This window comes from Artemia franciscana, chromosome 9 (assembly GCF_032884065.1).
Source record: "Artemia franciscana chromosome 9, ASM3288406v1, whole genome shotgun sequence".
In the NCBI taxonomy this organism is placed as follows: Eukaryota; Metazoa; Arthropoda; class Branchiopoda; order Anostraca; family Artemiidae; genus Artemia; species Artemia franciscana.
This window is the reverse complement of record NC_088871.1, coordinates 30,295,847-30,309,032: the sequence shown is the minus strand read 5'-3', so window position 1 is coordinate 30,309,032 and position 13,186 is coordinate 30,295,847. Positions and strand designations below refer to the sequence as shown.

General features: G+C 35.9%; 1 protein-coding gene across 4 annotated transcripts in view; it reads right to left on the bottom strand.

Annotated features, from left to right (window-relative positions):
- The window catches only part of LOC136031263 (uncharacterized), a 437,122-nt gene that overhangs the window by 409,164 nt on the left and 14,772 nt on the right, over window positions 1–13,186 (bottom strand). For all 4 annotated transcript variants that reach the window (XR_010618474.1, XM_065710690.1, XM_065710691.1 and 1 more), the window contains exon 2: window positions 6,345–7,011. Coding sequence is in view for 3 of the 4 variants with exons in the window: in XM_065710689.1 (XP_065566761.1) it covers window positions 6,345–7,011 (667 nt within the window). In the remaining variant the exon portion in view is untranslated. The remainder of the gene's footprint in view (window positions 1–6,344; window positions 7,012–13,186) is intronic.

The following is a 13,186-nucleotide window of genomic DNA, read 5'->3' as shown; positions in this document are numbered from 1 at the left end:
AAATGAAGGAGTCTTAATGAAAATCACGCTATTAGATTCAGCAGATCAGTGAACTCTATTGTAGGAGTTTCAACCTCCTATATATTCGGAATTTGTTTTCCAGAAGAAAAATCACGGGTACGTGTTTATTCGTTTGTTATTTTCAGACAATTCGTGGTAACGAACTGTAGTAAAGAGTAACCCGGCTCAATAGTAAACGAAACTCTAAAAAACGGAATTTTGATGCTAAAAGATACATCAAAAGAATCAGATGTTCATGCTCATTTTGAATATATAAGTTTCATCAAATTTAGTCTTTTGTCATCAAATGTTACGAGCCTGAGAAAATTTGCATTATTTTGGAAAATAGGGAGAAACACCCCCTAAAGTAATAGAATCTTAACGAAAATCACACCATCGCATTCAGCGTATCAGAGAACTCTATAGCAAAAATTTCAAGCTCCTATCTACAAAACTGTGGAATTTCGTATTTTTTTTGCCACAAGACAGATCACGGGTGCGTGTTTATTTGTTTGTGTTTTTTTTTTTTTTTTCAGGGGTCATCGTATCGACCAAGTGGTCCTATAATGTTGCAAGAGGGCTTATTCTAACGGAAATGAAAAGCTCTAGTGCCCTTTTTAAGTGACCAAAAAAATTGGAGGGCACCTAGGCCCCCTCCCACGCTCATTTTGTTCCAAAAACAACGGATCAAAATTTTTAGATAGCCATTTTGTTCTACATAGTCGAAAAATATAATAACTATGTCTTTGGGGATGAATTACTCCCCCGCAGTCCCTGGGGGAGGGGCTGCAAGTTACAAACTTTGACCAGTTTTTACATACATGGGAAGTGTACAGACGTTTTCAGGGCGATTTTTTTGGTTTGGGGGTGGAGTTGAGGGGAGGGGGCTATGTGGGAGGATCTTTCCTTGGAGGAATATGTCATGGGGGAAGAGAAATTCAATGAAAAGGGCGCAGAATTTTCTAGCATTACTATAAAAAAAAACAATGAAAAAATAAACATAAAAAGTATTTTCAATCGAAAGTAAGGAGTAGCATTAAAACTTAAGAACAGAGATTATTACGCATATGAGGGGTTCTAAAAATGCTTTAGCATACAGAGCGAGGTGTTTATGAGGAGATAAATACCTCGCTCTTTATGCTAAAGTATTTTTAGTAATTTCAACTATTTATTCTACGGCCTTTCTGATTCAGGGGTAATTCTTAAAGAATTGGGACAAAACTTAAGATTTAGTGTAAAGAGCGAGGTATTCACGAGGGGACAAACCCCCTCATATACATAATAAAAATATAAGAATATAAAAGTTTGTTACGTAAGTTAATTCTTCAGTTACGTATATTTTTTACTAATAAAAACGTTCGTTAAAAATTAAAAGTTCTAGTTGCCTTTTTACGCAACCGAAAAATTGGAGGGCAACTAGGCCTCCTTCCCCACCCCTTATTTCTCAAAATCGTCTGATCAAAACTAAGAGAATGCCATTTAACCAAAAAAAATTAATATGCAAATTTCATTTTAATAATTTATGTGCGGAGAGCCAAAATCAAACACGCATTAATTCAAAAACGTTCAGAAATTAAATAAAAAAACTAGTTTTTTTTAACTGAAAGTAAGGAGCGACATTAAAACTTAAAACGAACAGAAATTACTTCGTATATGAAATGGGTTGTCCCCTCCGCAATCCCTCGCTCTTTACGCTAAAGTTTGACTCTTTGCCACAATTCTACTTCTTAAAGCAAATAAAAACTTTAGCGCAAAGAGCGAGGGATTGCGGAGGGGACAACCCATTTCATATACGAAGTAATTACTGTTCGTTTTAAGTTTTAATGTCGCTCCTCACTTTCAGTTAAGAAAACTAGTTTTTTTAATTAATTTTCCCTCGGGGATGATCGTATCCAAATAACGACCCAAGAAATTCGGAACAGGGTGCATTCGAACGGAAATTAAAAGGCTAATTCCCTTTCACAGTAACCAAGAAGATTGGAGGGCAAAGCCCCTTTTTTCCCAACGTTATCTGATCAAAATTTTAAGATCATTTTCTTCAGCACTGTTTGAAGATCCAATAACTATGTCTTTAGTGGTAAAATGACTCCCCACTATCCATTGGGAAAGGCCCGTAAGTTATGAAACTTGCCTTTTGTTTACGTATAGTTTTCACTATTGAGAAGTATTTTCGGGGGGGGGGGATTTTATATTTGGGGTGGGTGTCTATAGGGAGAACTTTCCGCGGGGAGAGAAATTTCCAGGGGTAAACTTTCCAGGGGAAATTTCACACTAGAGGGGGGTGGGATTTGACAGAGTTCCTACATGATTTTTTTTTTAGTTGTCAAACTTTCTCTTTGCCAACTCAATTTTGCATGTGGAGATGATATTAGGAATTATCTGGGGGATATTTTCACCGTGCTTGGATTTCTGGGCAAAGATTTCCACGGAAGGGGCGGACTTCCGCAGTGATTCAGAAAACGATTAGAAATTATTGTCTATTTCAAATGAAAGTATACTAAGGATAATTTTCCGGCTGAATCGTCCACAAGAAATTTTACGGAATTGTTAGCGATAATATCTCTGGAGGGGATTCTGTGATGAGGGAATTCCCACGGCGGTGTTTTCAGTGAGGGAGGGAAAAATTTGTCATGGAGGGTGAGCAAGGTTTACCGGCATTATTTGAAAAAGATCAGATATTAAATAGGAAAGTCCACTTTCTTTTAACTACAGTAAGGAGCAACATTAAGACTCAAAACGAGCAGAAATCTTTTGTATATGAAGGGATTGCCCCAACCCCTCTCAATATCTTGCTCCTTACGCTAAACCTTAGCCTCAATTTTGTAAGAACGGCTACTAAAACACAAGGGCTGTTTAATTAGAATAGGAATTTCTTTAAGTGCTAAAACCTTTAGCGTAAAGAGCAAGGTATTGATTATGAACTCGATTGAAGGTATTAGATTCAAATATAAAATAATTTCTGTTAGTTTTTAGTTTTAATGTTGCTCCTTACTTTGAGTTAAATTTTCGTTTTTTTATTATTATTATTTAATTCAGTTTCTTAGAACGAGTGTCCAAGGCAAACTCAAGAAAAACATACTTTCAAATTTCATTTTCAAAGATAAATTTTCTTGGAAGCGTTATTACCGAAAAATCGCATGCTACCGCATGCATTGCTACAAAGAAAATGTATTTCGGCATTAGTTTTATACAGCATACGGATGTTTAAAAAAAATGCTAAAAATGAGTGAATTCATACTTATATATGTTTTTACTGTATATTGTGTCGACGTTTCTTTGCGGTCCTTATGATTGATCCTAGTTTACCCAATTATTTAGTTTAGAACGGGGGTTAGTGGCGTGACTCTGTAAGCTCACCCAGAGTCGAAATGGACTCTGGTCTAAATGGGTACCTGGAGAAATCTGGGGAAGGTAAACAGGAAGGATGTGCGAAAGCACAGGATGGTTGGCCCCCAGCCCCCAATTGCACTTCCTGGTTGAAGGGCCAAGAAACAGAGATCAGCACCGCCGGTAGGGACTGTAAAGTCTAATGCCGTATTATTTACCTTTACCTTTTTTTACCTTATCATTGAACTATTTCTATTTAGGTTAGGTTAAGACACTGTTAGGGTTTTCTTCAAAATTACCGGAAAATTTCTTTTTAATTTAGTTATTAAAGTTACATAGTATCATAGTATACATAGCATCCGCGTTCTTCATCCCCCCTCCCTTATATTTTCCAGCCATATTCTACATCTAAAAACGAGTGTCCTGGCCGGACCCAAAGGAGAGAAATAAAGGATTAAGCGAAATAAAGGTGTTTTCTTCGATAATAAAAACAGTGTCAATTTAAAGAGGAACCACAATTATTTTTATCAAGTTTGGTGAAGCCAGTGTATTACGACTTCGACCTAAGATTTTTCATTGTTTACTACGGCAAATGAGATATCCATGTGGAAAAAATCGACCGCGACAAAAATTTCGGGCAACACAAAATATTCCCGAAGCTCCATAAACTTTTTATGGAAGTTTTGTTATCTGAAATTGTGGACGGAAGAGTACCACGTAATATGGCAATCGGCGAGTCATTCCTGGGCGATTCGACAGATAAAACACTCACATATTCAGGTTAAGCTAGCTAGGTTACTTTCTAGCTGAATTTATGCTTATCTATGCAATTACTCTATATTGCCTCCAAATATATGTTTCTTAGCGGTCCTTGTCATCAAAATTCAGGTTAGGCTAAGACCCTGGTAGGGTTTCCTTTAAAATTACCAATTATTTTATATATTTATGCATTTATAGTGTTTCTGCTAATCCCTAGTCTATTTTTCAAACGTAATTAAAAACATTAATATAATTGTCATGGGTAAATCCAGAGAAAAAAGGAAGTTTCGAATTTGACGTTCAACGAAAGTCTCTAGATTGTTTACTTATTTATAGAGTCCAAATAATTCCCCGCTTCCCTACCCAAAGAAAATACTTTTAAATTCGACTTTCAATGATTTTTTTTAGTTGTTTGTGCATTTGAACTTTTCTGGCTAATGCCCCACTCCCCCGAAGTGATTCCCTCTCTAGATGGCTACCCCTCGGAAAATTATCCCTTGAATAAAATATTCCTCATTTGATAAAATTACCAATTCAACCAAATTCCTTCTCATGCACTTTTTTTCATCCGTTAAGGTGCGATGCATTCGAAAGAACAAACGTGCTTTCACTAATTCATTTGCAAATGTCAACTTTTCTTACTTGTCAAACCCCAAATTCTTAATAAGTTTCTAAGTCCCGTGTACCCTTACACAGCTTGCCGTTGACAAATTTTATTAGCCTATATGAAAATTAAAGGATAGAAGTAATTTTGAGGGTTTTAAGGTTAGAATGGCAATGCATATAAATATAGATTTGCCAATAATTAGTTTTTTTTATACTTTCCTGAGCATTTCATAAAGTTGGCTTTTGGTTGAAGGACTGCTGAAACGGCTTACTTTTTAAAATAAAGATTCAATGAGCCGTTACGCACTCATTCAAAAAAATGTATTTCCCACAATATAACTAATCTGAGAGAACGGACACACAAAAGAATCCAAATCATGATTGCAATTTATCACCTGAAGACGGGGGAATCCCCCCCTCATGTGGCATCTGAAATTCAGTCGTTTCGTGGGAGTTACTTTAACCGTAAAAACCCTAAGCTCACAAATTCATCACGGCAGCTATTGTTTGCAGTCAACTGCAATTAACCGCAGTCAAAACTTCAAATCCCCTGAAAAAATAATTCCTGAAATAACTTGACTATTTGAAAGAACAGGCAAACTTGAAATGCACAAATATTAAAAATGAAACTTGAAATGCACAAATATTAAAAATGAGATTATAGCCAAACTTAATTTTGGTTAATTTGGTAACTTTTTTGGATTTTTCTACCTCAGTTTGGTAACGCTATGTTTACAGGTAGAGGAGCAGTCCAACTGGTTAGAGGAAAGAAGGGAGATACGTTTTCCATTAAGGATCCAACTAGGGTGGCCAAAATCAGAAAAAAAACTTTACTTTCGGGTAGCTATTTTTCCTTCTTCCACACGGGAGAGCAATGATAGAAGTTGATCCCTTTACCTTTGCAAGTGCACCTACACTGATCGTGGTACTGGTAGTTTTTGTCCCCATAATAACCATATTAGAGCATCCAGCAATGATCTTTTCTTTCTTGGTTGTTTACTTAGACAAAACCTTGAAAAGGGAGCAGAATTTTCCGAAAAGGAGAAGGGATGCTACGCCAGTCTAGTAAAAAAAAAAAAAAAAAAAAAAAAAAAAAAACTGTGAACAATCGCAAGGATTACTTAGAATATTTCAAACTTGCACAATTGTGACAGCTTTTTGCATATTAGGACTTTTTTTAAGAGAAGATAAAATGTGTTCTAAGTCCCAAAAATAGGGCTGAATTCGTGAATTCAGCATTTGTAATCTAAAATTTCTCCGAGAACCTCAGAGTTCTTTTTTACAATCCCTTTTCTTCCCTCTATATGGCATTCATTTTTTATAACAGCTTTTAAAATAAAATTATCCAATACCTAGAAATTTCAAAAGAAAAATGCATACAGTATTTAGTATAAGATAGCTGTGTAAAGAGATTGAGGCCCAGTTCCCAAATAGCTTTGAAAAAACTAGTATTTTAAAATTATTGTCACAAAAGCCAAAATTCAGGTACAAGAATAACAAAATAAATCTTAAACTTCATCTGAGGAGTACTTCTGACAGTAATTAACACACGAAACAGAGAAAATTCACAAATCTCCAAGATAATAATACATATAAACCAAAATCAAGTTTGCATAAATTTCTTCTAAAGATCACGGACTTTTAAAACCCACCTGATTCAGCAGTAAGTAATTTTGCGAACTTAAAAATTTCTTCCGGCTCGAAATCTTCATCTTTCAGTCTGTTAAATCTCTTAGCAACGACTTCAGGTTGTTGTACACAGACAGTTACAAGATTTGGAGTCTTTTTCAGCGCTTTTATAATGGGCCGTTCTGCCAAACCCGATAGACTTTCCAAATATTTCTTAGCTAGCATCATACTTTCAAGCTCCTTTAAAACTGTATTTTCCTCGTAAGTTGCTCTATACTCCCTTTTTTGAACTATGTTTACCCTCTGAGCTTGATTTATTCCTTGCGAAAGGATTGAAATAGCATCTGGTTCTGGTATAGACAAAGCACAGTGTTCTTCTTTTTCTCTTTGTAATATAGCAGTTTCTCTACGTTTATTTGCGGCAATTAAAGCTTCGTCAACAAAACTAATTTCATCAATTAGAATATTCCACAGTGATCCTTCAAATAAAGTAGTAAAAAGGGGCCAGCTTGAACATTTACTAGGATACGGAGGTGTAGAAAACAGTAAGGATCCTGTTATCGAAGGCAAGACCACAACTGCTGTTTTCACAACTCTTGGTAGACGTTTAAAGTTTTTTGAATGGCTACCAAACAGGCTCAGCATTGCACATATAAACAACAGTGAGGTAACAAGAGCATCCCGTTCCAACTGTGGATAAAAAAAAACATTAGAACAAAACTTTTGCTGTTAGCATAACTTTTCATGTTTCTTAAAATATATTTCGGTGTTTAGCTATCTCAGCCTCTGATCAAAACCTCTGATTTAACTGAATCATGACATGATGCAGACCTTGAACTAAACAATGTGGTAGATCAATGCATTACAAACCACTTATATTATTGACACTAATAATAATACCAACTATTAATCTTTGTAACAATCTATTCAAATAATCATGCAAGACAGAAAATAACCATTTTCTTTGATTTTTAATTTAAAACAAATAAGATTTTTAATACAATTAAACAGTATTCCCAAAGCTTAAAAATCTACAAATAGAGGATATGTTATCATGTAGCCTTATGAAATGTTGTCATTTCTATTCATCCACCTCTAAGGAACGGTCATTATCAGTTAGCAATCGACTGTTTGTTGAATTAATTTATTAATCTTTACCTGTTTGATTTAGGATACCTGTTTGGTGAAACAACTGCTAATCTGTTGATGAAAAGCTCACAGAATGAAAAATCAGAAGCAAATATTAAAATATCCAAAGAACGTTTTGCATTCGTAGGGTTTCACATATTTTACGCCACTAATTAGTTCAAGGGTTGTGAAGTACTAAACAAATGTTATACAAAATACTAGGCAACGCGGTTTTTATGTTGTTGCTTTTTTTCAGAAAAAAAGAATTTCTTAACTCTACAAAATCTTCACGGGACAAGCAAGAATACCAATATTGTTTTTAACCTGGCAATTTTATTGTTAGAGATGGCAGTGTCTGAACTTCTTCCAAATCATCACGGTCTTCATTATAATTTTTCTAGAATTTCTTTAGGAAAAATTTGATTCGTCAAATCTCCTAAAATTCCAAAAAGGATCTTTAGTTTTGATTTTACAGAGAACCTAAAACTACATTATTATCAAAATACAGTTCAAAGTTTTAACATGTGATGACAAGTATGATTTAAACGTTTTCATACATTAAGTAATCCATAACAAAGCTTCTGCTAAATAGAACGTGGCAAAAAGAAGCTTCTGCTCAATGTGACATAGCGTAGAATATACTGTTGTAACTTTTTTAACCAGATTTTTATGCTACCCTTACACCTAATAGAGCACAAAATGGCGATTAGTCAATTGCCATATTTTTAAATATTTATCAGTTTTGTGAAATCACCAAACAGTTTATGGTAACAAACTGTAAGTATGGAACAACTTGCACTAAAAGTCACCAAACTGTAAAAAGGGTTTGATAGCAGCATAAACACTCAAAGCAATGGCCTTTTATGGTGGTTCTAACTATGCAAAATTTATTATGTTTAAAGCTATTCAACATAAGTTACAAGCCTGAGAAAATTCAAAAGATTTTCAAAAAAGGAGAGACCCTCCCCTGAAGAGGGAAACGACCTTGACAAAAATTACGTCACAAATTCAGCGTATAGGAGAATCCTGTTGAAGAGGTTTCAAGCAACTGTATAAAAAAACTCAAAATTCCGTATCTTTTCCAAAAAGAATGATAATTTGTTCACTTGTCTGTTTTTTTTCCTCAGTGGTGGTCATATCAAACCATTGGTCCTAGAATATCTGCAAAACGCTCATATAAACAAAAATTAAAATTTTTAGAGCCCTTTTTAAGTGATAAGAGAATGTGCCACATCAAAGTGGCATTTTCTGCCATTTTGGGTTGCAAAACAACAATTTCGAAACAAAGAAGGCCAAAAAGCTAACAAGTGAAAAATCTTAGATGGCCAATTAACTTAAAATTTTCGAAAAAATTATACGCTCTGTACACTCAGCTTACTATTTTCAGGGGCAACAATGCCATGCAGTGGTCCATTGGTTCCTAAAGTTGTACATGCACCAAATACAATATAGGGTTTTAGCATACATAGTTGTTTAAAGCTTCATTTAACAAAGTTGATTCATTTGAGACTTGACAAAATTACCTACGATTTATTAATATCGAATTTTACAATTCTCAGTGAACTTTTCAGAGAAAGTTCATTCTATAAACTTTCAGACTATAAGGAGGTTCGAGGAGGGGGTATTACTCCCCAGCCTCCCGTCATTCCAAAGAATACATTTCGACTAAACCTCTAATTGCAGAAAAAAAATTGTGTAGCTGAAACAAGTGCTACTAGAAGCTTTGTTTTTACTAAGATTCAAATGGAATATTTATATTTTTTCTTTATTAACATTTTTAATATCTTGTTATTTCCTTGGGGGACATTGAATCCGGCCCCCTATTGGCATTCCAAGGGAACATGCCTACAAAAAAACTCTTTATTTGAAGAGCTCACTTTGAAAAAAGGAAATGATGTTCCCATGATTCATTTATGACACCACTTATTTCAGACACCCTTCCCCCAATCCTGAGAAAAATTTGAAGTTGTTCGACGATTATCGTTCATGAAACAATGTTATATGAACATTAAACTTGAATGTAAAAGGGGATGCCAAAGGAGGGATTGATACCCTTCCTTGATATAAAGAGAGCCTTTGGATCAAAACAACATGTGTCTGCTACCACAGCTATTAATACTGCTGCTATTACTGTTACTACTGCTATTATTATAACACTATTGCTGCAACCACTGCTCCCACTACTACCACTACTACTGTGACACAAGTTCTATTAGGGCTATATGTATGAAGTATATGTATGAAAATTTGACAGAATATTTAAGGGGAATTTGAATTAAATCCAAACGCACTATGTACATGTAGATTGTCAGAAGGGCATATCTCAAGAATGGATTTGGATATTAAGTTAGAACTTTCACAGAATTCTTAAAGGGGAAGATCAATTGACAAAAGGTAATATGTGCAAGCTACTACTAGCACTACTAACACTGCTACTTTTACTGTTGCCTTGAACTACGAATGCTACTAAACTACTCCAACTACTGCTTTCACTGCAACTTCTTACAAGGCAAAGAGTGTTCAAGATGAAACTTCCAGGGTATCATGTAGTGGTGTAATCTATTCAAAATCCTGAGTGACGGGGGGGGGCAAAGGGCCAATTTTCCAAATAAAGTGAAACTGAAAATAAAAACTGAAAAATGAGCCCTATATTACAATAAAAAGAAAAGATTTACTAAAGAAAACTGACCCATTTCTGTGGATGCTTGAATTATACAGGCTTATCTTAGTATTGATGGGATTTTAGAAGAAACTAAATTTCAGCTGGGGGACAAACTGGGCTCTGAAAGGACCAACCAAGGTCTAGGAGGGGCAGTTACCCCCTCCCCCCTGTCATGCTACTACATTTATTAATACTGCTGCTACTACTGTTACTACTACTAGGGTACTAATGCAATACTACTACTGCTACTACTCCTCCTACTACCACCCATACTGCTATAATACTAGTACTATTAAGCCTAAGTGTAGAAAAGTGGAAATGTGTGAAAATACTCAGGGGAAATTTGAACTAGATCAAAAGACACTATGTACATGCAGGTTGTCAAAAGGGCATATTTCAAGAATGGATCTGGGTTATAAGTTGGAACTTTCAGAGAATACCTAAGGGGGAAGATCAATTGACCAAAACACACTACGTGCACGCTACTACTAATACTACTACCGCAACTACATTTACTAATACTACTACTGCGACTACTACCACTAATGCTATTTCTATTGCAACTAATTTACAAAGGGCAAACAGCATTAAGATAGAAATTTCAGCAAGTAGATGAATACACAGGTTATCAAAAGGACACATCAGCAATGTCTAAAGGTATTAAGATGAGACTTCCCAGACTTGATGAGAGGGATGATCAACAGACCAAAAGGTGATATGTTAATACTACTGCTGCTACTACCTGCCATTCCCAGTCGAAAAGATGATATCACTGGAAGCCTTCTCTAATAGCCTAAAGATAAACATACCATATCTCGAGACTTTCACCGTAGGACCTTAAATGGCAATCGTGCTGCAGTCGATCCGCTCTTCACCCTGCCATACCAGTTTTCTTTTAATAAGGTGTCAGTTATGTGGAAATTTTGTGTTGAGAGGCATGAGGAACAAATTATTCTTATTATTATTACTATTACTAGTACTAGTAATATTACTATTTATACTACAACTAGTAGCCTAGTACTAATACTAATACTTTAAGCATGGCCACTTTTACAACTATGCGTAAAGGTGTGAAGGTGAAAATTTCAGGGAATACTGAGGAGGGAAGGCGAACTGAATGAGAACACGCTGTCTGTATAAGGGTATATCAGCAATACCTTAGGAAGAGTATCATGTGTCAAGTTAAAACTTACAGGGCTTGTTATGAGGAAGTAGAATTAACCAAAAAACCCAATTTACATCTTAAAGATACAGTTTCTACTTATACTACAACTACTACTCCTATTGCTACCACTACTACTGTTGCTATTCTTACTACTGCTAGTGTTACTACAGCTACTAAAAGCTTAAGCTACTACTATTAATTTTATCCCTTCTACTGGTACTACTATTACTGCTGCTAAAGCTAAGGTTATTAAGGAAAAAAATTGGGGAAAGACGCTGTAGACGCCCTGCAAAGAGACATCAACATTCAAACCTTTCAAATCTTGGCCTCAAACTCAGCATCATGAACTGTAAAGTAATGTGGATTAGAAGACCGAAAGACAGCTGTCCCCCTCATCTAAGATTCGAGACAAGCTGGGCAAAACACAGACTATGCCAGTCAAAGATAAGGAAAAAGACCTTGGTATCATCATTGACGACGAGCTCAAATTTCACCTCCAAATCAATGCAGCAGCCAACAAAGCTAATGGGGTACTGTCCCTGATCCACCAATTCTTCAAGTACTTCAGCAGAAAGACGCTCACCCAGCTGTACAAAACTCTAGTCCGGCCGATCATCGAGAACGGAAACATAGCCTGGGGGCCATCCTACATCGGGGACTGCACAGCCGTGGAAAAGGTCCAGCGTAGACCAGCCAGAATGATGCCAGGTCTAAATGGGGAAGCCATACGAAGGCCGCCTAAAAACTCTTGAGCTGCCGAGTCTGTCGTACAGACGTAAGCGAAGACACGCCATCCAGATGTTCAAGATGAAAGCCAAAATAAAAAATCTACCCTTCGAAAAATTCTTCAGGAAAAACAGCAATAAACCGAACCAGAGGCCACTCAGAAAAGGTGTACAAGCCAGAAGCCAGAAAACGTACCCGAGCAAACTTTTTCTCAGCGCGAGCAGTCGACACATGGAAAACCTGTCTGAACATGCCATCCAAGCACCAAACATCAATATCTTCAAGAATAGAGTTGACAAGTCATGGGAGAAACACAACGACAAACTCAACGCATTTGCTGAGCAGTCAACACAGCTTGGAGATCAACCGACTACAAACCCATCAAACAAACAGAGGACATCGAACAGGCAGGGCATCTGCTGGATGGTGCTGAACAACTTTAAGTAAGAAAGAAAATTCAAACTGTATTGAACTAAATCGAAACACAATATGCCCCTACAGGTTGTAAAGAGGACATATCAGCTAAGTTTCAGGAACAGTTTCCAGTATTCAGTTGAAACTTTCAGTGTGTGTTGAAGGGGATGTTGAAGAAAATTAAATGTGCTATGTGCATACTGGTACTACTGCTATGACAGCTGTTCCTACTATGCAAGCTAAGGGTATTAAGATGAAGCTTTATACAAAATATTTAGACGATTGTTGAACTAAATCAAAACGAACTATGAGCATATAGATTGTCAAAAGGGTGACAAAGCAATATATCAGGAATGGCTTTCTTAATTGAGTTAGGCCTTTTGGGGTAAGTTGTGGTGGATTTTGAACAAGTCAGAAGGTCCTTGGCATATATTATTAATACAACTGCTATGATTACTGTTGCACATTATGCTTTAAAATTAATTGGCACTTTAAAAATCAAATCAAAAGGCACTGTGTATGCTAGTTACAAATAAGACGTCTCAGCAATATCCCAAGAAACACTGAGGGTATTAAGTTGAGACTTTCAGGGCTACTACTATTACTACTTCTCCTCTTATAATTTAACTAAATCAAAAGAATATAAGAGTATCCAGGTTACCAAACAGCATAGATTAAATTTTTGGGGAATGGTATTAAGTTTATTTTTCAGATCAACTTGAGAAGATATAAAACTAAATTAAACAATACTATTTGTGTCCAGATTGTCA